The sequence below is a fragment of the Paroedura picta genome, chromosome 1 (genome assembly GCF_049243985.1).
Source record: "Paroedura picta isolate Pp20150507F chromosome 1, Ppicta_v3.0, whole genome shotgun sequence".
NCBI lineage: Eukaryota > Metazoa > Chordata > Lepidosauria > Squamata > Gekkonidae > Paroedura > Paroedura picta.
Genome location: NC_135369.1, coordinates 100271500 through 100297750, shown reverse-complemented (window position 1 = coordinate 100297750; position 26251 = coordinate 100271500). Strand labels below are relative to the sequence as shown.

The following is a 26251-nucleotide window of genomic DNA, read 5'->3' as shown; positions in this document are numbered from 1 at the left end:
TGACAGATTAAAGTGAAACCCTCCCAACTGAGTCAGGAAGGGGGAAGAGGTCTGGGCACCCTGTCAGAGGAGTACAAGCCAAGGACCATGGGACAATGTAGGAAGTCTATCTTGAACAGTCTCTGTTTTCAAAGTTCCTGCAGGATTGCATCAATTCCAGGGAAGGGAATGCCAAGGTTTACTAGTGACTGTATAACTTAGTCTCATATTTATTATTTCTTAGTTCTGTTACATGTTAAATTGTGTTGGTCTTAAAGGTGCCCCTGGGCTTCAACTTCATTCTGCATTATCACTGGTTACTGCCCAGCTCTCAGAGAAGAATATAAAATTAACACATGAGGGTTGAATTTGTAGCAAAAATCTCCCTCCGCAACAAAACAAAACACACAAGGAAATACATTTTAAAGCTTGATCCGCATCTATTTTGGCTTTTGTCTGAAGATTGCTCCTCTTCTACAGTGAATTGTGTGTCATTGTTTGAAGTAGATGGGTACACTGCACTTTGGGAAATGGAAGAAAAGACAAGCGCACAGTCATAAGCCACATGTAGTTGTAAGCGTACCCTGTAAATTGTCATAATCGCTTTATTGCACTCTACTATAGTATTAGAGAACATTAAAAAAACAAATACAAAGTTGTAAGCAATATATAACTTTCAGACCACATAAAAATCTAGTTTTCACTGAAGCACTAAACTTTAGCATGGAAAGCAGCACCTCCGATAAGAGGAATCATCTAAATTACTGTTTCTCCATTTAAATATGTACACAGGAATCAAATGTTAGGAAGAAGTGTTTGAGCCTAGCCTTCTCTCTGACATGCTACTTTTTTACATGGAACATTTTTTTGGAGTGGGGAATAGTCTATCACGGGAGCCCTCACCTGCAATCTGAAGTGAAATAGCTCATGTCAAGTTTACCATCTCAGTGAGCAAGGCTCCATGTAATGGCTGATTTTGCTACAGTGCTGAGCTCTGTTCCTTCTTATTTCCTGATGATCACTGTGTGGATTGTTAGTTTTACTGAAAATAGACACTGCAAGTTACTAAGAATAAAATAAGTTTATTATCTCTTATTTTACATAATCAGGCAGGGACATTAGTAATGTGAGTTGTCTGTGATAGGATTTTGATAAGAAAGACATCAAAAATTGTATGCCTTTGCTGCACTGATTGGTAGCAGGTCTGTAACATATGCACAGTTGGTTAAAGAGGAGAGTTCACATACTTTAACGAAGACAACAGGACGCCACTTTACAGTATAACACATCTTATGGTTCAATTGTACGTTGAATTTTAATTGGCACCACTACTGAAGCTCAGGAAGCTTGCAAAATCAAGTGAAAGTTAAGTTAGCAAGAAACACTGGAACTCTGTGGAAATAGGCAGTGTTTTTCTCAGTGTTCTATGGAAAACCCATGGGCAGAAGCAACAGTTAGCAGTATTAGGGCTAAGTTGTCAGAATTAATTTTGCAACTTGGTTAAGATTGACACTTCAATGGGTTTACATATATATATATATATATATATATATATATATATATATATATATATATATATATATATATATATATATATATATCTCCTTATCCATGGTTCCTCTATATATTTGTGAAACAGCCTAGGGTGTGGAATTTGTCCAGCTGTCCAAGTTGGAATAGGGCCAATCAGGGTGCAGCTAGCAAAGCTGACTGCACCCTGATTGGCCCTGCACCCTGATTGGCCCTGCCCCTGCAGCTCCTGCCTTCCATCCCTGGACTCTAGCCTCTTTGCTCTCTGACACCTCAGTGCCTGGAGCCAGCAGCAGGTAAGGGGAGATGCCCCTTGGCAAAGGGTCGTGGTGGAGGGCCTGCTAACGAGGGCCTCTTGGCCTGCTAGGCTGGACCTGCTAATGAGGGCCTCCCGGCCTGCTGACTGCCTGCTAAGGAGCTTTATCCCAGGCCTGCTAATGAGCTGGCCAGCCCCACCTGCCCCACTTGATCCGGCTGCAGCCCAAAGCCACCTTAAACTGCCTGGCCAGGACCAGGGAATGGAACCTTTTCAAGGCCCGTTCTTAGGAAAGGGCTTTGAAGCTAGGGTTTTTTCCCCCCCCTCTTTCATGCTGCTGATGTTCCATAAATAACTTGTGTAGATCGTTGAACTAGGAAAAAAAATGTGTAGATCGTTGAACTAGGAAAAAAATCCGAACCAGGGAGTTCTGTGGACTTTTACAAGGGTAAATTCAGTCCCTAATGACGGCTAGCTTCTAACATCTGCTACTGCTGTGTCATGAAAAATATAGGGATGGGAGAAAAATAAGGGGGCTGGAACTCCAGACAAGGCTGCCAATGAATCTGGAGAACAATGCCCTGTCCCTTTAATAAAGGCTTAATATGTGGGAATGGACAGCTGCATTTTTTCATGGCATGAGGATAAATAACACTGCTCAGTAACTGCTACTCCATTAAGCTTCTCTTAAAGGGATAGGATACCTTTTTCTGCAGGGAGTGGACAACCCTAGCCTTAGATGGGAGCATATCCAGCACAAGCTCTTGGGTAGGTCCAAGGTAGTCTGCTAAGTACAGCACACTGTCCAGAGCAGGATGATGGAACTGTCACCTTTTGTTAAAGTGAGAATGAGAAGATGTTTTTAGAACATGGACATGAAGCCCTGTTATGCAATGAGGCCACTGAGAATCACATGACAGGCCTTGTAACACAACTACACAATTGTGTCTCATTCCTATTCCTAATTCACTATAACTCTGGATTACTTTTGGGTGTATAGTGTACGGCAGGGCGACAAGGGAGCTCCAAGCCTGAAGTGTCTGCTGTGTCTCTCAAGTGCAACAAAACTCAAGGGAAACATGTTTATAATTGAACCTATTCAGATTCAGAAATGGTGATTTGTTAAAAAATTACATAGAACTGATTTACATAAGATACCTTTTCTATGAGCTAACTTTGTCATTCCTCACATAACTGATCCTGTAAGGAAATACTCCGAAATAGGAATAATTAGGATCTGGTATGATTTCTGCATCACTGCAAAATGTCCTGACCTGTGGCATCACATTGGCATCACGTGAGAATTCAGGCTACCATAAAAATGGTTCAGCCATGCCCTGCCAGTAAGGAATGCTGTAACCAGAAGTGGTGCAGCAAGGTTGCTGTCTCATACCTCCAAGCTGGTCTGAGAGCAACATATTTGTAACCAGTCCTACAGGCACATCACCACAAAGCTGGCTCCATCAGTGCCACATGGCACACCTGAAATATGGCAGTAAAGTGTTTCTCTGGGATTGCAACCAACACAGAACATAGCATGACAGACTTGCCTCCTTCATCAAGCATAAGATAGCTCTACAGCTATGGCAGAGGAAGCTCTGCTGTACCCATCTATTCTACCATAGTTCTTAAAATCACTGTTTTGACGGTGGTAGCTTTTAAACATGAGGTTGTTTGTTTTTTAATGCAAGAGGCACACTGTTTGGGGAAAGCTTGAGGAAGGAAAGGAAGCAATCGGAATCCTGCTTTAGAGATACATCCCATTTATGAGGTAATCTGATTCCTCGGACATGATGGGCCGAGCTTTCTTCAGTTTCTGTCTCACCAAGTGCAATCGGCAAGCGACCATGAACAGCAGCAAAGCGGTGATGGCTAACCCTAAGGCCAGCGGGAGAACAGCACCTAGAAAAAGAGGCCAAAGGGCTGTCAATAGCGGAACTACACAAGAAAACGAGAAAGCAAAGCTAACCACATTCAAACAATGGGCTCTCCAGTCCTCTCCGATATGAAATGTTGCCCCAAATGTTGTTGCAAAGAACAGCAGGTTATCAGAGGAAGATGCTCACTTTGCAGAAAGCAGTTCCACATCTTGTCAAATGCCTTCCAGGTAAGGAGGCCTGTTTTCATGTTACAAAGTCCACAGAGTGGGTGGATAGACGTGTTCTGAGAATTCTGTGCAGAGAACTAAATCCCCAGGCAAATCTGATTTGGATTCAGACATAAGGGTCTTAAGCTTCCACCCAGTGCCATTTTTCCAGTTTGAAATGGGCTGGGGGGAGGGCACAAACAAGGCAGGTTTTTTTAATGCACACAAAAGAGCCAAGGCATTTTTGTATAATCTATTGTCATAATTCTTACAACAGTTCAAAATATCTGAACCTTAGGTAAACTGCATCACTCATCTCACATCACCTCCACTAGTTAGACCTCGGGATTTTAGTAACAGAAAGGTAGCTTTTCCAATGCCCTGTTTAATTAAGGGGATTTCCGCACAGAGGTCAAAATGGTGAGATGCCTCCTACCTGCAATAGCATGATATTAAATCATGCTATTTTTCCTCTCCATACTTTAAAACCTTCCTGCTGCCTTGTCTCGTGTTTTTCCCTTCTCACATACTATGCAAAAAGCAAGACAGAGAGCAACACACTCTTTCACTCACCGCTCCTTGGCCTGCCAATCAATGGGGCCAATTGGAGGTTTGATGGTCTAGCCCTTTTAAAACTTGAAACTTACATGTAGCAGTGCATATTCGGACCTATGTAAATACATTGCCATGTTTGTTAAAGCCCCACCTACAGCCAACCAGCAGACGGCATGGTGAGGGAGGCAGATTCCGCCCTGTCATTTCAAACAGCATTAAGTCTCTCTTTAGTGGTTTTTAACTAAGTGCATCATTCCCTTCCTCCTTGGTTCTCAGACCCCTGTCCCTTCTTCTCTATTTCCCCCCCAAGCCCTGCTGCTCAGACATTCCATGCCATTCCACAGCCATCCTGGACTCCTTCCCTCCCCAAGCACCTCTTAAGCCAAGTGCAGCCTCCACACCGCCAACGCAGCCTGCCGCGGCAGTGCCCGGAGTCAACACCCAGTGGTATGGAGCCATGTGCAGGGGCTGGAATATGCCGCCTGCATTCAGGGGGTCTCCGGCTACATTTTTCAGTTGCGGAAAGTCTCGTTCATCAATCCAACTCTGTGTAAGTGGTTAAAAAAACACAACACCCTTACCTGTTTCTGGAGCCGGGTGGCTCTTTCCAGTTTGAGTGCCCTTTAGGACCACAATGTCATTTTCATTCTTAGCATCTGTACCTTTCCCTGAGGTTCTAGAGACTGAAAAACAAATCACCCATATTGATTATCTTAGCTCAATAACTTGAAAATAATTTTCACTGCATCAAATCTTTTCATTTTCTGCGTGATATCAGTAATGAAAGTACACATTACATTCAAAGCTAGATACTTTTCCAAAAAGCAATTAGAGGAAGAGTTGGTCTATAATATCCTGCTTGGAGGAGTCCCAAAGGAGTCACTACTTGAAGGAGTCCCAAAGCAGCTTACAACCACTTTCCCTTCCTCTTCTCAAAACAGACCCCCTCTGTGGTAGGTGGGTTGAGAGAAGGACTCTGTGAGAACAGCTCTAAGAGAACTGTGACTAGCCCAAGGTCACCCAGCTGGATGCATATGGAGAAGGAGTGGGGAATCAAACTCAGTTTTCCAGATTAGAGCCTGCCACCTCTTAACCACTATACCATGCTGGCTCTCCAGAAAAAAAGAAACTGGTCTTGAAGCCCACTGTATTTTAGAAAGGGAGTGGTGGTGAAAGAAATTCTGGAATTGGGTTTATATTAGTGGTCTAACTGTGACATAACAAAGTAATTAGACAATTAGACATGTTAGCCATAAAACAAGACAAAGCAAAAACAAAGTTAATGAACAAAACCTGGGAATGCCAACATGTTAAAGAACACAGCTGGAAAAATAAGATGACCCCAAGGCCAGATAGGACCAGGCAAAGGAGTTCCTGCCCATTCCTAAAGACAGTTATACCACTCTAAGCCCATTCACATGCACAAACTTCTCAAAAGCAAAATATGATAGTGTGTTTGTCCTGTTTATATTTTTTCAACTAAAAGGTAATTTCAATGCAGCACCAGCTGAAGGTACCTACAAATGCAGTGGTTTATAAGATTCCTTTTAAGAAGAAAATCTGTTTTTTTGTGTGTTTGCCTTGCTTTTTACTACCTGAAGGTGTGTCAGAGCACCTTACAGTCGCCTTCCCATCGTCTCCCCACAAAAGACATCCTGTGAGTAGGTGAGGCTGAGAGAGCTCTGAGAATTTGAACTGGTCCAAGGTCCCTCAGCCGGTGGCATGTAGATGGGAGAATCAACCCTATTTCTCTAGATTAGATGCTTCCCCTTTTAACCACTACACCAAGCTGGCTCTGCTCACTGGCAGAGATCTTGGCTGCAAGAAACAGATTGCCATTGCTGGGGCGTCAACAACAGCTACTGCTGCACTGTTTGCCAGTTAATTTGTGGAGCCAACAAAATGCTGTAAACAAACTGTTACAATGCAATAGAGTTCGCAGACAGATCTGAGTGTAAAATTATCACAATTGGTAGTTAAAATTAAGGGTATGTGTGTTCACATTTAGATGGCATGATTATGGGAAAGCTCAGTTCTTTTCTCAGTTGTTGTACAGAAATACTTTAGGTGGAGACATTCCTATCAGAAATTACATGATTATATCCCTGCAGATGCTGTATGCCAATAAAGGTTTTCTGAGTCTGAGTCCCTGCAGATGGCTTAATTTAGGCAAGTTTCCATTTAGAAGCACCCAAGCTTCACTTGACACGTATGGACAGAATGAACACAGCAAAATGTTTACTGCCGAATTACCTCAGAAGCCACTTCCATTTCAAAAAGTGTGTATTGTCTTGGATGTTGGATGAAAGATAGCACAACTATAATATGCATCTATATGCATAAAATATTTCCTTACTAGATTAAAAGCCTGTTCGTCAGAATGGGCTTTCAAAGCCCCCCCCCCCGCGGCTTCCCCCCGGGCCATGAAGCACAGCCATCTGCTTGGTGGCCCGGGGAGCCCCCCTCCCTCCAGTCACCTGCACGGCCTTTCCCCGGGCCACGAAGCACAGCCGCGGCTTCAGCAAGACTGCAGGTATGTTGTGCGGCCCGGGGGAAGGCTTCCTCGCCCCCTCCCCCTTCTCCCCTTCCTTCCTGCCCACCCCAGGCAGCTCTGTGGCTTCTTCAGCAGCCGGCGGGAAGCCATCCTTCCCCCACCCCAGGGAGGTGTCGTGTGTGCTCCACGGGGCTGGGGAAGCCATTCCGGGGCTGGGGAAGCTTCTCCGGGGCTCACAGAACGCACACGCTCCATGGGCTTACAGGGAAGGGAACCCCCTCTCTTTCCCCCCCCCCCCAGGGCACTTACATGTGTCCTGGGGAGCGTCTGTGGTAAACTGCTGTCAATGGCGGCAGAGAGCTCCTGGCCGACTGGGTGGGTGGAAAGTGGGTGTGGCCAGTCCAGGTGAGGGCCCAATTGAGACGTGTTTTGCACGTCCCAATTGGGCCCTCACCCGGACTGGCCACGCACACTCTCTGGCCACTTAGCCCTTAACCATATATGCATACCACTCCCTGAGTGGTTTAAAGATTCCAGAAAGCTTTTAAAATTGATATAACATTCCTCTAAACATTCACACTAATAGTGAACAACACCAAACAGGTCCTGCTTCACAAGCAGTCTATGCTATGTTCTCAGTCTCTACCTCTATAATAGCGACTCAAAAGAAAGCAAAGTATCACAGGCTGCTTTAAGGCTAAAACTACAGGCTTCATCTGACTCACAACTCCCACCAAAAATGACTTCCCTGTGCCAAGCTTTCCTCCTCTTCTGTTACCTCCCCAACATAGGTAATTACTTACTTTGCTCTCACATCACCTCATTGTCCACTGGCAGCAAGAACGCAAAATGGGATGATGTTAGGACATGGGATAAGTAGTGTACCTAGGGATGAGTCTGAACCAGCACACAAATGAAAGTTCATGATGAATTCTGGATGGTTTGGCCTTTGTGAAGTCAAGTTTATGGCAGGTCACCAGGCATGAACTTCCCAGCTTTCCTGGAGGTTTGTGCTGGTTTGTGAACAGAGACATTTCCAGACAGACTGTCTTTGCTCAATTAAAATGTTTACAGAACTTCAAAGCAACAATTTGGAAGGTATGTAGAGGGGCATCTTGGGGAGGTGTCCTGTGACTTTGACATCTCTAGCTTGCACAGGATCAATTCTATACATACCTGAACCTGTCAAAACAACAGTTGCAGACATTCTGACAAACAAGTTCAGGAGTATATAAGATGAATTCTGTGTAAGCTAGAGACACCAAACTCACAAGGGATGTCTGGCTGACTCTTCTCTACCTGCCCTCTATGTTTAGGGAAGACTGTATTTACAGGGCCCAATCTGCAGTGGTCTCAAAGAAGGTGCTCCCATGAAAATATTTTCTGGGGAAATGAGAGGTTGCCATTTCCCTAGAAAGCACTTTCCTTGGGGCATCTCCTCACCAAATTTGGAGGGTAGGGAAAGGAGAGTCAGCCAAAAATCTCCAGCAAGTTTGATGCTTCTAGCATAGCGGGGGTGGGGGAAGGGATCCTATCACTTCACAAGCCAAATCCATTCATGAGGCAGCTAAAAGTGTGTGAAGGTCTGTAGGTCACAAACAGGACATGCCATGAACCTCGAACCAAACTGAATTTTTCTAGTTCATGCCCATTCTTATGTGTAACAGGTTAGAAAAAGATGAGGAACTTGACACATGTACAACTATGGCAGCAGTCCTGTGCTGAACACATCATGCAATTCCATCCTCAAATGCACATGTGTTAAGGAACATTTTACAAAAAATATTATGACAATAAAACCAAAGAGGGAGCCAGCTTGGTGTAGTGGTTAGGAGTGTGGACTTCTAATCAGGTGAGCCAGGTTTGATTCTGCACTCCCCCACATACAACCAGCTGGGTGACCTTGTCTCGCTACTGCACTGATAAAGCTGTTCTTCTGAGCGAGCAGTGATATCAGGGCTCTGTCGGCTTCACCCACCTCACAGGGTGTCTGTTGTGGGGGAAGGGAAGGGAAGGTGAATGTAAGCCACTTTGAGACTCCTTCGGGTAGAGAAAAGTGGCATATAAGAACCATCTGTTCTTCTTGTTGGCTTGGACAGTCATCACTGGAGATCAGTCCATTCCACATGAAAATAGGAGTGATAAATGTGTCTCAGTGATTATAAATATCCTACCTATGGACAGATATGTCCAGGTTTTTCCAGTAGTGAGTATGTGTAGTGCATCTACCCCCAAACAACTCCCACTTGGTAACATAATCCCAGTCAAGAGATTCTGGTGTACAAGTACTGGATGTGCCCCAAATATAAGTAAAGCACATTGGAGGTTTTACTCCAAGCTAATTGTCTTTTGTCAGCAATTCTTCACAATGCCCTGGTTTCCTAACTTAATTGTAGTGGAACTACAGATCAAACTTTTTGTTGTTTAAAATCTCAGGTGGTCTGCACCCTGGGTCAGGCAAGATGCATTTGGCGTGTGCCACATGTAGGACACTCATGCTTTAAGAAAATGACTATCTGTAAAAAGAGAGCATGCTAGGACAGTGGTTCTCAACCTTCCTAATGTCGCAATCCTTTAATACAGTTCCTCATGTTGTGGTGACCCCCAACCATAATATTATGCAAGTCTTTTTTCACAGAAATTAAACCGAAACTGACCGATGGTGTGAAGATCCAGGGCCATTTCGCACGGCTTCAAAATAGCACAATGGTTGCTAATTGGAAACGCTACTAATTTGCCATAACCCACGACGTCGTAGACAATCTGCAACAATCCTGAAACCGACCCGCAAAAAGCGCTTCGTTGTAGCGCTTTCAGGGGAATCCAGAAAAGTGGATTCACCCTCCGGATAGCGATACACTCCTGCAACCAATCTGCAACAATAGCGCTAAAGACCTGTGCATTACCATTGTTGCGGGTTCTTCAAAGTCCCTCCTCCCGAGCCTCTCCTCCAAACTTCCGGCAAAGCGATCGCCATTTTTTTTTCTCCGAGCGAGCGGGGATAAACGCACCAGCGAGCCTCTTTCTGTTTAGAGGCTTCCCTGGCTTCAGTCCTTCACCTTTAGTCACTAAGCACAAACCACATAAAAGCCCGTTTGCTGAAATAAAGTCCCTTTATTTTTTACACATTAATTCAGCCGAAAATCGGGCCCGTGAGAGGGGGGGGGGGATTTTTTTTTTATCACTCGAGGCAGCGTGCCAACGATCATACAATCAAACGACAGCTCACATTAGGCAGCTGGATGGGTCTCTCCGTTGCAACGAATCTACCTAGATTCGTTGCTATGGGTCTGTTTTTTTTTTAAAAAACCTTTCTTAAAGGGAAAGGGGCTGTTTGGGAGCATGCTAACGGCTGCCCATTGGCTGCTTGACGGCCAGGGGCGGGACGAGCTTGGCAATAGCGCTTCCTTTCTAGCGATTTCTGCCGAGACCGGAAGCCTGTGGGAAACGCTAAAAAACGCAACTGATTCCACTACAAAGGCAGGTATGCATAACGACGAATTCCACTATTTTAAATGGCGATTTTTCATTCCGCAAACAATTTGCAACAAAGATCCCCGTGCGAAAAGGCCCCCATTGTTCATGATTGGATATAAATTGGTTTCCCCCCCCTGGTTTCTCAGTTCAGTTCTGCCCCTTGTCCTGTTGAGCTGCCACCTGGAGCACCTGGCAGGAGACTGCACCGCGCTGGAGGCACTGCTGGAGCGGCTGGCGGCCAAGCGCGAGCACCTGCAGAAGAAGCAGCAACAGTGGCAAGTGCCCCCCCCCCCGGCCAAGCTGCTCACCCTGCCGCAACCCCTGTGAAAGGGTCACTCGACCCCCACAGGGGTCCTGACCCCCAGGTTAAGAAAACACTGTGCTAGGAGGACAGAGTGGGTGTTGGGGCATGATGCTTTGGCCTTTGGGCAAAACTCTATGGTTTATGCTGATTTTTTTTACCATAGACCTTTCCAAAAAGCCAGAGCATCATCCCAATGTCTCCAACATGCCAACATCACTTCTGGGTGATATCATCATGGTGGACACTTATTTCAGTTTGGTTAACTGCAGGGAGAGCTCCCGGGGAGGACCTCGCCACCTCTGCTGACAGTATGTCAGTGCCTGGCAACCCTACTCATGAGATTTTCCCCTGTAACTCTTGAGAGCATGAATCTGCCTTATAAAGGTGCTTGGCTCATTGAGGTTGGTATTGTTTACTCAGACTGGCAGCAGCTTTCCAGGTTCTTGGGCAGAAGTCATTCAACATCACCTATGGCCCTTTTAATGGGAGGTGCTGGGGATTGAACTTTGAACTTTCTGCATGTGAAGCAGGTGCTCTAGCACTGGGCCACAGCCCCCTCCCCTAGCTGTTTTTCTAGTCTGCTTTCTGTCCTGAGGACTGTTTTATGAATATCCTTCTATGCTAATGAGTGGGAGGTTGTGAGTTTTGTCTTGTTTTTATAGCTAGTTTTACTAGTGGTAATTTTAATTTTGCTGATTTTATGATGTTATTGCATTGTTTTTTATTTGATGAGTTACCAAGCAGCTCTCTGGAGAAGAGGCATATAGATATTCACAATTTTCTGAATTCACTTCCTTTGCCTTGTGTGCCTTGAAATTAGTTTGTCAGAGCATGAACATTACTGCAGATGGTCCTTTGGCTGCTCATTTGTTACAGGGAGCAATTTAGGGTATCAACTATAATGTACAGAACCCTTCAAGGCCTTGGTCCGTGTTATGTATGACCACCATCCATCCATCCATCTAGCGCTAGCTAAGGGAGAGAACCAGCAGGGGGAGGGTAGGGAGGCTCAAATGCAATAAAGGTGCCTGCCTTGTCCTGCCGTCGCACCCACTACAATAATTAGCAAAGTCGCATCTTAACATTGCAGCGGTTTAATGGCAATGCTGCAGTCTATGTCAAGATTGATAATCTAGGTTCTAGTCTAAGGACAATGGATGATTCAAGTCTTCTCAAGTGATCAGTCTTACCTGGCAAAACCCCAGCAGGTTTTGCTCCCTTTGTTCCCTGAGAAGGTGATTGGTTCGTCTGGTCTGCATCAGATATGTGATGGCTTACAGGAGTTTTCTGGGTGATTTCTAGTGAGAGTTCCTTGTCAGCATCTTTAATTAGTCCCTTGGAATGTTGCTGGCTAGAGCTCATGGCTGTGTGAGTTATCGACTTTTGTCCAGAATTCACTAAATAGCTGGAAACTGAAGCAAACACACAATATCATTAGTTTAGAAAAAACGGGATTTTTACTAACAATAGAAAACCGTACATGCTTTAGTCTAACCAGGAGGCACTGCATGAAGAAACTTCATATAGATAAACAAACAGCTCTACCTTTCTATCAGCACAAATGGTGCTGTGGAGTAGAGGTTGGGGCACCTTGCTTTCACCACCAGGGAGGAAAACCCATTTTCGGCATGGCATACTATGGGTGAGCAATTTCTTTCTGGCTCAGGTCTATTGGACCTGGAAAAAATTCAGGATTCTCCCAAAAGCTAAATCTAAACTCACGTTTCTGACAAAAAACCTCATCAGACCCATCAGGACACTGCTCCTCTCCATCGCAGGCGTATGTGATGTCAATGCAGCAGCCATCATCGCAGAGGAACTGGTAGCGGGAACAAACCCCCATACAACCTAGGATGGACAAATTGACAAGAGAACTGAAACAGCAAACTGACATTTAGATTAATTCATGCCTTTTAGAGCATTTTTATCCAGTCTTTCCTAAAAAATTCAAGGGAGTTCACAGCCAACCGTAATAAGACATGATAACACACGCACAACAGTGACAATTAACATGGGAAGCTATTTAAATATACTCTCTTCTGACCTCGTCATGAGTGACAGAGCCTCTTTCTAGACCATAATTATTTTTGCTGTAAGAATAATGCAACATTGATGAGTGAGTCATATTTCTGTAAAAAGGAAGCAAAATCTGTACAAGTGAAAACTGAACTTTGTACTCTGTAAAAAAGAAAAAGCAAATTCAGCCGAATAACATGGCATGATCTCTGCTTATGGCCCACTTGGTGGGTTCACAAACAAATAATGTCCACAATAAGAGGCTGTCTTATCCCCATCAACCCTTTAGAGCAATTGACAGATACCATGCTTTTGCAAAATTATATTTTCTTACCTATTGAAGAGGGCACCATTGGAATCACTGTCACTGAGACATTATCTGAGCTCCTCTGGCCCACAGTGTCAGTCACAGTCAGCTGCAAAATGTAGGTTCCTTCTTGCAAATGAAAGAGCTTCAAGGTTCCTGGTTGAGGTTCCTGATCCAAAGAAACCAGAATATTCATTGCTCAAATTCATCTCTGAGACTGTTTCCACATGTAGAATCTGCTCCTGGACAACCTCTGGTTGCTGGTGGGTTTTAGAGCCCCCTCCACATGACGTCACCTGCATCCCATGACTGTCTCAGGACTGGCTCGAGTTTTGCCCAGATTTGCCTCTGAATGAGGGAAATCGCAAAAAGTGAATTTACCACGTTTTATGTTGCATCCTATTGGTGAGCAACCAGTGAGCAACCAGAAGCAAACCCATATGGAAGGGAAAAGGCATGATAGTCTCTGCACCCTCCACTCTCCATTTGCTACTCCAAGTAATTTTTTTAAATGGCATGATCCACATTACAGCACGACCGCAAAGCTACATTGTCAAAGGTCAAATAAAATCTTCTGCAAAGTGTCCATGGTATTTTTGGCATCAGGCAGACAAAACACAGCCCCATTTCTGTTTTCTGGGGGGTAGGGAATGAGCTGGGAAAGGGGGGGGGTGCAGGTAATCAAGCAACCTTTTCCCCATCATACAGGGGTGTGAGCACTTTGTTTTTAAGCCAACCATTTACAAAAAAAATGACTTTTTGGGCTCCAGTTACCATATTCAGCATCTCAGAAATCCATTCAGACATAAAGTCCAAAAGAACACAAATGCCAAAGGGGGAGGGGAATGCTGTATTATTCTGGCATTTCTCCATAGCAACGTGACAGTGTTGATTTTTATTTAAAATGCATCTGTGTTGTGGTATTACCGCACAGCAGCACAGAAATGCCTTTAAAAAAAAAATTAATTTCGGGGCTCAGGGGAGAAGAAAATTTCAGTCCACGAGAGAACTGCTGTGCTGTGATTGGTGGCTTGCAGTCATTGACTTGCCTAGGAGCAGAGGGAAAAGTTCATCTTGTTTTCCCTTGCAGCCATGTTGGGAGGCAAAAAGCTACCATGGGGTAGAGGAAAAACATGGGAGGAGTCTCCCATATGGAGGGCTGCAAACACAAGGTTTACCATCTTACGTTTGCAAGCAGGAGGCCACACCTGTTTTACCCCTCCATGTGGAAACTGTCTGAGGCACTGACATACCAGCCCAACCTCGCAACAAAATAATAATATGTTTGTGTGAAGAAAAACACCTAATAAAATAAAATGTATAATGCTAGTAATCCATTTTCTTATCTGCCAGGAATGCATTTGCAGGAATGAGCTGGACATTCGTAATTTGCTAGGCAGAGCTACACCCTTTGTATGGACCCAAAAGATCACCAAGTGGCTGAGAAACAAAATGGTAAGAAGGCAGCTCTATAGGCAAGAGAAGGGAAAAGCCAGACCCAGGTGGTAGGGGTGAGGGTGGAAGCCTAATTCATAGCAATGCTTTTGGACAGTGTTCTGCTATAGGCAGGACTCCTGTGGCAAGCAACACAGCCATAGAACAGGAATATTTCAGAAATACCACGAGCTCCTAACATACTATATACCCCACTGGACCACAGTCACACTGTTCAGAAACAGTCTCTGTGTCTTGTAGAGATGATACCCTTTCAGCATGCAACAGCATTAAACTATAAAACCAGTTGAAAAGGGAAGTTTAAAGCAGCAACTTGGTGTCAGAAATAGTTCAAAGAAAAATCCCAAGGCAATCAGATCACCCTACTCCAAACAAGCCAGCCCTAAAACCTTGGGGGAGGGGAAGAGTTTTGCTAGATATGTGGCACCTTAAAGACTAACATTTATTCCAGTAAATGTTTGTGTGAGTCATTTCCTCAAAGGCATCAGGCAACTGTTAAGAGAGCACCTGCTGAACATACCCAGGGAGGGAATTCTATGTGCAACTGGCTCATTTAAACTTATTCTTTCTTGACTGAGAATGTGTATCAGTAGTAGCCAAGTACAAAAAAAAAAAAACAGTGAGGTCTCATATCCAATCATAATAATCACTGATTGCTCATTTTTTAAAAAAAATACCTTTGCAACTAATGGCAACTTTTCTGTCTCCTTCACATTTGCCTATAATGATGTTTTTATTTGATCTATTTAAAACATTTATACCCAGCATTATCTGAGCAAACTCAAGGCAATTATCAAAAGTGCAAGAGCTCAAGGACAAAACATCCAGCAAGTTAAAACCAATGTATGCATACAGTTAAAAAGCATACAGTGATAGGAAGGGCAATTGTAATCTAAAGTGTGATATAAAGGGTAAATTGTAGTCTGAATACCATACTGTTGTGCTATTGAAGTAGAATCATAGAATCATAGAGTTGGAAGGGGCCATACAGGCCATCTAGTCCAACCCCCTGCTCAACATAGGATCAGCCCAAAGCATCCTAAACCATCCAAGAAAAGTGTGTATCCAACCTTTGCTTGAAGACTGCCAGTGAGGGGGAGCTCACCACCTCCTTAGGCAGCCTATTCCACTGCTGAACTACTCTGACTGTGAAAATTTTTTTCCTGATATCTAGCCTATATCGTTGTACTTGTAGTTTAAACCCATTACCGCATGTCCTTTCCTCTGCAGCCAACGGGAACAGCATCCTGCCCTCCTCCAAGTGACAACCTTTCAAATACTTAAAGAGGGCTATCATGTCCCCTCTCAACCTCCTTTTCTCCAGGCTGAACATTCCCAAGTCCCTCAACCTATCTTCATAGGGGCTTAATCCCTTGGCCCCAGATCATCCTCGTCACTCTCCTCTGTACCCTTTCAATTTTATCTACATCTTTCTTGAAGTGAGGCCTCCAGAACTGCACACAGTACTCCAGGTGTGGTCTGACCTGTGCCGTATACAATGGGACTATGACATCTTGTGATTTTGATGTGATGCCCCTGTTGATACAGCCCAAAATGGCATTTGCCTTTTTTACGCTGCATCACACTGCCTGCTCATGTTTAGTTTACAATCCACAAGTACCCCAAGGTCTCGTTCACACACAGGGCCATTTCGCATGGCTTCAAAATAGCACAATGGTTGCTAATTGAAAACGCTACTAATTTGGAATAACCCACGACGTCGTAGACAATCTGCAACACTCCTGAAACCGACCCGCAAAAAGCGCTTTGTTGTAGCGCTTTCAGGGGAATCCCAAAAAGTGGATTCACCCTCCAGAAAGCGATACACTCCTGCAACCAATCTGCAACAATAGCGATAAAGACCTGTGCGTTAACATTGTTGCGGTTTCTTCAAAGTCCCTCCTCCTGAGCCTGTCCTCCAAACTTCCGGCGAAGCGATCGCCATTTTTTTCCCCCCGAGCGAGTGGAGATCAACACACCGGCGAGCCTCCGTTTAGCCAGTGAGGCTTCCCAGGCTGCAGTCCCTCCTCAGAGCTGTTTACAGTCACTAAGCACAAGAAGCCCGCAGAAGCCCGTTTGCTGAAGTATTTTCCCTTTATTTTTCACACTGTTTCGCGCCCATGAGGGGGGGGGGAGGGGGATTTTTTTTTCCTACTCGGAGGCAGCGTGGCCACGATCAAATGACAGCTCAAACAGAGGCTTCCCGGCTTCAGTCCCTCCCCTTCAATCACTAAGCACACACATTTCACACATTCCATTCAGCCGAAAATCGGGCCCGTGAGAGGGGGGGGGATTTTTTTTTTTCACTCTGAGGCAGCGTGTTAACGATCAAACGACAGCTCAAACACCCCAGGCAGCTGGATGGGTCTCTCCGTTGCAACGAATCTACCCAGATTCGTTACAATGGGTCTGTTTTTTTTTTTTTTTAAAAAACCTTCCTTAAAGGGAAAGGGGCTGTTTGGGAGCATGCTAACGGCTGCCCATTGGCTGCTTGACGGCCAGGGGCGGGACGAGCTTGGCAATAGCGCTTCCTTTCTAGCGATTTCTGCCGAGACCGGAAGCCTGTGGGAAACGCTAAAAAACGCAACTGATTCCACTACAAAGGCAGGTATGCATAACGACGAATTCCACTATTTTAAATGGCGATTTTTCATTCAGTGACCAATTTGCAACAAAGATCCCCGTGCAAAAAGGCCCACACTGTTACCTAGATGCCCCATCCAGTAGGCATGCTTTTCATTTTTCTGATCCAGGTGCAGAACTTTACACATATCTTTATTCAATTACATCTTGTTCTCATTTGCCCATTTTTCCATTGTGTTCAGATTTCGTTGAACTCTGTATCTTCTGGAGTATTTGCCAGTCCTCCCAATTTGGTGTCATTTGCAAACTTGATGAGTAGTCCCTCCACCCTCTCATCTAGATCATTAATAAATATGTTAAAAAATACCGGGCCGAGCACCGAACCCTGAGGTACCCCGCTACTCACCTCTCTCCAGTCTGCTGAAACACCATTGACAACAACTCTGAGTGCGGTTCTCTAACCAATTCCCTATCCACCTAACTATCTGAAAGTCCAGATTGCAGTCCTTCAATTTATCCATCAGAACATCATGGGGAACCTTATCAAAAGCTTTACTAAAATCCAAGTAAACGACATCAACCGAATTTCCACGATCCAGCAAACCTGTTACTTGGTCAAAAAAGGAAACCAGGTTGGTCTGACAGGACCTGTTGGAGACAAATCCATGCTGACTTCCTTGGATCACCAAATTGTTCTCCAGATGTTTGCAGATCACTCTCTTTAATATCTCCTCCATTATCTTCCCAACAACAGAGGTCAGACTCACTGGTCTGTAGTTTCCCGGGTCATCCTTCCTCCCTTTTTTGAAGATCGGAATAACGTTTGCTCTCTCTCAAAGCTCACTCTCAGCTTTGGCCTTTCTGATGACTGATCTACAGTAACCTGTAGGTACTCTTCTTTAGAGCTCTGTCCTTCCCTCCATTTCCTGAACATTTTCCTTTTCTTTCTTAGTTCCTCTTGAAGTTCTCTGTTCATCCAAATAGGCTTCTTAGAGCTCCTGCAGTGTTTTAGTCTTTCTGGGATAGTCATGGATTGAGCATGCAATAGCTCTTGTTTGAGTAGCGCCCACCCTTCACATGCTTCCTTCCCTTCCAGCATTCTCGTCCATGGTATGACACTCATCATGTCTCTGAGTTTATTAAAGTTTGCCCTACAAAAATCCAACATCCGCATCTGGCTACAAGCTTCCTTGCCCCCCACCTCAAAAGGAATTCTATGAGGGCATGGTCACTTCCCCCTAGGGTAACCACCTCCTTCACCTCATCCACCAACTCTTGCCTGTTGGTCAGTATTAAGTCCAATATGGCTGAACCTCTTGTGGGTTCATCTACCATTTGATAAATGAAATTGTCAGCCAGGCAGGTCAGAAAGTTGCATGACTGAGGATTTCAAACATTCATTTGGACATTTTGTGCATGTATTAAGGATGTGTTGCAGTTTCTCCCTCTTATCCATATGAAAGAGTACAATCAAATTATGTACCCTTGCTTTTAGAAATGGGAGAAAATCATACAAGGTGTCCCTGACATAACCAGGTGCTCACCAAAACAGCCTAGCACCCAAGCGTCAGTCCTCCCAAATGCTGTTTCATCACTAACCCGGTGGAATACATGAGCCAGGCCTCATTCTTTTGCTGCCTGGCTTGTTTTTTTCTCTGCTAATGACTGCAGTCTAAGGGCACACCTCCACCTTTGGGTAACCAAACTCCCATGCTGTATTGTTAAATTTGCTTCTGTTCCTTAGGCAGATCTAGTCTGAAGTTGCTGCACAAATCCCCTGCGGCTTTTGATCTGTCCTTGTTTTGGCCACAGGAGGAGAAGTAGAGGAGGAAGACAGGAGGGCTTGTACCATTCAGATGGAGCCAAAATTCTATGGAGTGCATTTATATGCCTGCATTTTAATAAGGACAACTATATTACCAAATAAGATAGCCCACAGAATTTTGATCTATGAATCTCAGGTGAGATTCTCTCTACATAGTTTTATGCAGAAAAATTACATTTTTTTTGCAAATAATTTTATTTTTTGAATATTATTCAATTAGTTTTGCTCATTTTCACTTTTCAATTAAAAACATAACAATGGGCGTTTTCACACAGGCTAAATAATTCAGTTTCAATCCACATAAGCAGCCATTGGATGTTGCCATTTCGCACAGTAAACCCCAGTTGCAAAGTGCTTTGAAAGTGAATTGTTTAGTGTGTGTGAGAGGACCCACTGTATTTCCACCTTCCGTACTGAATTGGGAACCTTGTGGCTACAAGGCAACAAAGAAATAACAGTGGGCATAACTTTCAATGAATGGACTTCTGAGCAGTCCTGTTATGCATTGCACTGCTTCACTTTTTCCTGCTCGGGTTGCAAATAGGTTGTGGAACTATTTTGTTTGTTCTGCTGTTGGATCAAACTGGACAACGAATTTCCCGAGTAACAAAATACCACTTGCCACAGAGTTCAATTACTTCATGGTCATGCAGCTCATTCAGCAAGCAATGTCACATTCAGCTAAGTTTCACTTGGCCTCAATAAGCACGACCTTTTCTTTCCACAGAGTAGCAGGGGCACTCTGATAAGGCACACTTCTTCACTGCGCTTTGCCGTCTTTTGAAATAAGTTGACGCAAGAAATATGGCAGCTGACTTTTATCTTGTTCAAACAATACAGCTTTATTAACAAGGGAACCAGCAACAAAAAGTCCGTAACTGCTTAAAATGCAGCAGGTGAGCCAGTAATATTACCGTGGCTCAATATAAGAGTAATTAACTGGGTTCTAGCAAATGAAATTGGCTGAAGCGAACAAAACAACAAGAACAATCTGTAGCTTTGTGGCTGGCTTCATGACTTTCTCCTTCTATGAAGCATGCCATTGGTTATGATTGCATAAAATAATGAAACATATCAAGCTTTCTTATTATGGAAAGAAGTCCCAGAAGTCCTCTCAAGCTTAAATCCCTGCCCTGTACAGCTCAGCAACCACAGGCCGGGAACGCTTCAACCAAAACATAGACTGACATTGGATTAAACAAACAGAACAATTATATCTGACAGCTTTGATTCTTAAAAGCTTAAATCCCAAAAATCTTGTTTGCCTCTAAGGTACTCTGGGTTTTAATCTAGTTTTTGTACTGAAGATCAACACAGCTACCCTCCTACAACAAATATAGTTGGGTTTTTTTTTTATGGTCACAGGATTCTAAACCAAGAGCATTTGGTTAAATGTAGCATCATGCCAGTTGATTGCAAGCTGAATATTCAAGCACATGACATCGCCCACATCCAGCTGAAAGCTCATTACATCCTCCATTTAAAGCGCTTCTTTGGGAATCGCAAAAAGTGGATTCACCATCCCAAAGAGCGCTAGCTACCGGAGAGCAACCTGCAGGCAACCAGCAGAAGGAAGATATGGAGGTTCAAATGCACTAAAGTCGCTTGCTTCATCCCACCCTCACACCTGTCTCTCTCTCCTTTGTTTCTGGGCACAGAAATTTCTTTTTATAAATGGCGATGTGCTTGGAGCAACAAATTGGCAGGCAGATGTGTAGGCAATGCCAGAAATAAAAAAATATTTTATTCAACAAAGTGTGCTTCTTGAAAGTTTTCTCCCCCCCTCCCAATCAGGAACTATATTAATTTTTTTAATTTATCAAAAGACTTGTGATCCCATAAGGGGCTGCGTCCCAAAAGCACGATGCATCTATGATTCCAAGCACAGGCATTGCAATAGAGAAGTATGAATTAAAAAAAAAATTATTGGGCATTGCGAAGAAAGGGGATTGGGTACCTGAATTGATTGACAGGGGGAAGTGCGACGCTTATAAGGCGCGTTGCTCTCTTCCAGTTCTTCCAGCAGCAGATGAGGGTAAGATGTATGAAAAGAAGGCAAACAAAGGCGAGACAGCAAAAAGGTAGGGAGGGCTTGATGCTATTATTACTAATGTGTGGAAATTCCTCAAGATTAGATGTCCATTTGAAATCCTAATTTGCAGGCAAGCAAAATAATTGTAGTTTATTGTTTCATCCACTTTAAATGAAACAACATATTTTAGTTTGTTGGGAATGTAGAAGTCTTCCGTTAAGCAATGCTGGAAATGGGAAAGGGCACATGTAAGTCCAGCCATCTTCTATGGCTCATTCCCATAATTAAAAACCCTGATTTGATTTTGCATTTGAATGTAAACAAGATGCACAAGGATAAAAATTATGTGAATAGAATGCTCTGCTGGTCAAAGAAGTAAAACAAAGGAAAAGAAAAAAGGATGCCTAATGTTATGTATCTGTGCATTGCCATTCATTCTTGGTTAGACAGATCTACTTTGTTTAGCTCATTATTATTACATTGTTATTATATTTTACAGATACTAACCTGGGAATTGCTAATGGATGAGACAAGGGCTTTAAACATGAGGCTTCTAGGCTAGTGTGTGAAAATACACACAATGGCATTTTGCTGGCATCACAGACAAAAGTCTAACCAAGAATGTTTGACTAGGTGCTCTCAGTGCAGGGTTTTTGTGTCCTCAGAGCCCAGCATTCTATGCTGCAATGCAAGCAGATGCTTAGAATCCAGTAGGTTTTAAGATCAGCTTGGCTAAGAATCCCCCCCCCCGCTTGCCTATAAGTTTTGGTAAGAAATCCATGTATGTACTACAGAAGTATACAATGAACAGTGAATCTCTGTCTATGTTGAGCAAATAACTAGCTCTTTGGAACTTCTTTCTCTAAATAAATCTATATAGTTTGTATAATTAGACACATAGCAAAATCAATTCGAATCATTTCTTACTGACCTAAGAGATGCAATGGTTTTGAATGAAATATATATAATGGTCACAGAAGCAGAAGAGATTAAACAAAGGTGGCAAAATTATACAGAAGAACTATACAAGAGCGAGCTTAACATCCCTGATTACCACAATGGGGTAGTTACTGACCTGGAGCCAGACATCCTGGAATGTGAAGTCAAATGGGCCTTAGGAAGTCTGAGCAACAATAAAGCTAGTGGTGGTGACAGCATTCCAGTTGAACTATTCAAAATCTTAAAGGACGATGCAGTAAAAGTGCTACACTCAATATGCCAGCAAATTTGGAAAACTCAACAATGGCCACAGGATTGGAAAAGGTCAGTTTATATTCCAATCCCAAAGAAGGACAATGCCAAGAATGTTCAAACTACCGCACCATTGCACTCATTTTTCATGCTAGCAAAGTTATGCTCAAAATCCTACAAGCTAGGCTCCAGCAATATGTGGACCGAGAACTTCCAGAAGTACAGGCAGGATTTCAAAGAGGCAGAGGAACTAGAGATCAAATTGCCAACATACGCTGGATCATGGAGAAAGCTAGGGAGTTCCAGAAGAACATCAACTTCTGCTTCATTGACTATGCTAAAGCCTTTGATTGTGTGGAGAACAACAAATTGTGAAAAGTTCTTAAAGAGATGGGAATACCAGAGCATCTTATTTGTCTCTTGAGAAACCTATATGCAGGTCAAGAAGCAACAGTGAGAACTGAACATGGAATCACTGATTGGTTCAAAATTGAGAAAGGAGTTCGGCAAGGCTGTATACCAGGGGTAGTCAAACTGCGGCCCTCCAGATGTCCATGGACTACAATTCCCAGGAGCCCCTGCCATCATTCGCTGGCAGGGGCTCCTGGGAATTATAGTCCATGGACATCTGGAGGGCCGCAGTTTGACTACCCCTGCTGTATACTGTCGCCTTGCCTATTTAACTTGTATGCGGAGCACATCATGAGAAATGCGGGATTAGAGGAGTCACAAATTGGGATCAAGATTGCAGGGAGAAATATCAACAACCTCAGATATGCAGATGATGCCATTCTAATGGCAGAAAGTGAAGAGGAACTAAAGAGCCTGTTGATGCGGGTGAAGGAGGAGAGTGCAAAAGTTGGCTTGAAACTCAACATCAAGAAAACAAAGATCATGGCATCCAGCCCTCTCAATTCCTGGCAAATAGATGGGGAAGAAATGGAGATAGTGACAGATTTTATTTTCCTGGGCTCCAAGATCACTGCAGATGGGGACTGCAGCAAAGAAATTAAAAGACGCTTCCTCCTGGGGAGGAAAGCTATGGCAAATCTAGAGAGCATCCTAAAAAGCAGAGACATCACCCTGCCAACAAAAGTGCGTTTTGTCAAGGCTATGGTATTCCCAGTTGCAATGTATGGCTGCGAAAGTTGGACCATAAGGAAGGCCGAGCGTCAAAGAATTGAGGCTTTTGAACTCTGGTGCTGGAGAAGACTCTTGCGAGTCCCTTGGACTGCAAGGCGAACAGTCCTAGAGGAGATCAGCCCTGACTGCTCTTTAGAAGGCCAGATCCTGAAGATGAAACTCAAATACTTTGGCCACCTCATGAGAAGGAAGGACTCCCTGGAGAAGAGCCTAATGCTGGGAGCGATCGAGGGCAAAAGAAGAAGGGGACGACAGAGAATGAGGTGGCTGCATGGAGTCACTGAAGCAGTAGGTGCAAACTTAAATGGACTCTGGGGAATGGTAGAGGACAGGAAGGCCTGGAGGATCATGGTCCATGGGATCGCGATGGGTCGGACACGACTTCGCACATAACAACAACAACAACATATATAATGGAGCCCTTGAGTTAAGTCTCTAACCCACAAATCTTCCCTCTCTTTAAGAAGTGTGAATTTTCCTGACACGCATGGTCTGTTTTTAATTTTATGCATAAAATAAATACTTTTCAGGAAGATGAGTTTCAAGAATTTAGCATCCAACCATTTCAAATATCCCTGCTACGCAAGTTGAAGACAGGAGCATGAAAATATTAAATATGTTCTTGGAACTTTTAACTTAGAACAGTAGTTCTAATACATTATAATTGATTTCTTTGGAATATGTTGTACATTATATATTATTTTATACCACTCCCAGTCTTTTCTGGTTTCCAGAGGTAAATATCTGGCCACAGTGCCTTCTCATTTGCCTGTCATCTGATTGCGCTATCATATCTATTTCTGTGATATCAATACCAATATAAGTTGACTTGAACTTGAAATGAAAAACTTTATTTACCTTCATAACAATGGAAGGGGCACCTTGCAGCAAAGTCCACTCATACTGAATGATTCCGTGGTCATCAAAACTTTCTCGGCCATCCAGAATCACCCAGTCAACAGGCAACTGAAGCACAATGTCTTTCCCTGCTTTGCTGACAGGAGGATCATCATTTTCTAAATAAAGTAAGATTATTTCATTATCAAAAGAAAGCAGAATATGTATTTGTTCATAGCAAAGAGTTTTTGTTCCTGATAGACTTTTATGGCTTTCCTCATGCATCTGAAGTGAAGAAAGCCAACTCCCCAGTAACAAAACACTTTAACAATCCCTTGTAATGAATGTATCAGCCTGGCGAAGGAACATCTCAGAGAGACAACTGCCTTTAGTATTGTTCCGGTGGCTTGCTGCTCTACAGGAACAGCCTGGCAGCAAAATGAACCAGTATGTCCTTCCAGAATGTTGGAAGGAAAGCTGCAGCCTGGAAATTGTTTTTATATTACATCTGTATTCTAGACGATTACAGATATTATTCTCCAGAGAAATCCTTTTGTGAGCATTGAAGGTGCAGCACACTGGAGGAGAGAATTTGCCCATGACCTGTGAGACATATTTTCCCACTTTCTCCAAAAACAGCACAAGAGGTTCAAACTAGGGTTGGGTGCTCGCCCCCGAACCAGCCAGCACCATGGCGTGGGGCGGGGCGGCTGCAGCTTTTAAAGTCATAGTCTGTTAATTGTGCCATAAACAAAATTGCTACCTTGCAGAAGTAAGAATCCTATTCATAGCTAAATTCAGGCACTTTCACAGCTCCTAGTCTTGCAGTCCCCTCAGGGGTAGTCAAACTGCGGCTCTCCAGATGTCCACAGAATACAATTCCCATGAGCATCCACAGACTACAATTCCCATGAGCGTTTGCTGGCAGGGGCTCATGGGAATTGTAGTCCATGGACATCTGGAGGGCTGCAGTTTGACAATCCCTGTCAGGTCTGAGGCTTATCAGCAGAGTTTGGATATACCTTAGTGGTTGAAAGTGCCATCAAGTCGCAGCCAACTTGTGGCAACCCTGCAGGGTTTTGAAGGCAAGAGATAGTAGATTGCTATTGCCTTCCTCTGGATTTCCTGTTATCCAAGTACCGACAAGGACAAATCGAGTTCAGCTTGTGTGTTCCGATAATATTGGGCCTGGCACATTACAAGCACTTCCCCATCTTCCTTCAAAAGGGCATTGGAGGGCGCCTGGTCAGCAAAAGCCACAGGTCCAGTGAAGTTACCTAGGCCAAGGGTGCCAAAAGCATCACCTACAACTAAACACAGGACCATAAAGCAAGGCAGGAGGAAATCGTGCCCCCGCAAAGCACCCTCCCCTCTCTCATGAAGTAACAGGGCGGCTGGACGGCAGGGCCTTCTTACCGAGGCCTGGAGGGCTGCTGCTTGGCTCCAGAGAGTAGCTGTGGTAGCCACGCTGCGGGGAGAAGAGGCAGACGGAGCGGCCGCGGTACGTGCAGTTGAAGAGGTAGCAGCGGAGCGACGGCGGCGGCTGCTGCAGGACGGCCAGGGTGCAGCGCGGTTCGGCGCAGCAGGCGTCCAGGCACTGCCTCAGGCCGCCCACGGAGCCCGGGGAGCCCAGGAAGGTGGCGCCGGCGGCGATGGAGTCCTTGGTGCGGATGATGGCGTCGGGCCTGGTCGAGAAGAAGCTCCCGCCGCTGCCCGCAAGGTCGCCGGCCCCGCGGCAGCGTCCCGCCGCCTCCGCCCGCTCGCGGCCGCGCCCGCCGCCCAGCGGGTCCTGCTCCTGCTGCAGCTGGCGGCGGAACTCCTCCAGCAGCGACTCCACGCCGGAGCCCGCCGGCGGCCTCAGCTCGGCAGACCGCGATCCCGGCGGCGGCGGCAGCAGCAGCTGCAGCAGCAGCAGGAGGCGAACGGGGAACCCGGCGGGGGCCCGCGCAGCCATGGCGCCAGGCCCAGGCCGGGGGAAGGGAGCCACAGGAGGGCGGCGGCGAGCAGAGGGCGGCGAGCGCGGGCGGAAGGCGCCGCCGCTACAAGCGCCGTCGCAGGGGAGGCGGCGGTGGGCGCGCCATGGCTCCTCCCGCGCCAGCTGGGGCGCCGCACGAATAAGCCGGCTTCGATCAGCACCACCGGCAGCCGGACAGCTCCCACCCCCGGCCACGCCCCCGCGCT

The 26251-nt window shown here is 44.8% G+C and overlaps 1 protein-coding gene across 1 annotated transcript; it reads right to left on the bottom strand.

The window, feature by feature from the left end:
* Positions 1-1045: 1045 nt before the first annotated feature.
* Positions 1046-26251, bottom strand: LRP11 (LDL receptor related protein 11). The gene is made up of 7 exons (XM_077350057.1): positions 25487-26251; positions 24092-24249; positions 13032-13173; positions 12404-12529; positions 11872-12093; positions 4988-5089; positions 1046-3667 (listed from the first exon to the last, which is right to left on the bottom strand). The coding sequence occupies exons 1-7, from the start codon at positions 26022-26024 to the stop codon at positions 3513-3515; spliced, it is 1443 nt and encodes a 480-aa protein (XP_077206172.1). The 5' UTR covers positions 26025-26251; the 3' UTR covers positions 1046-3512.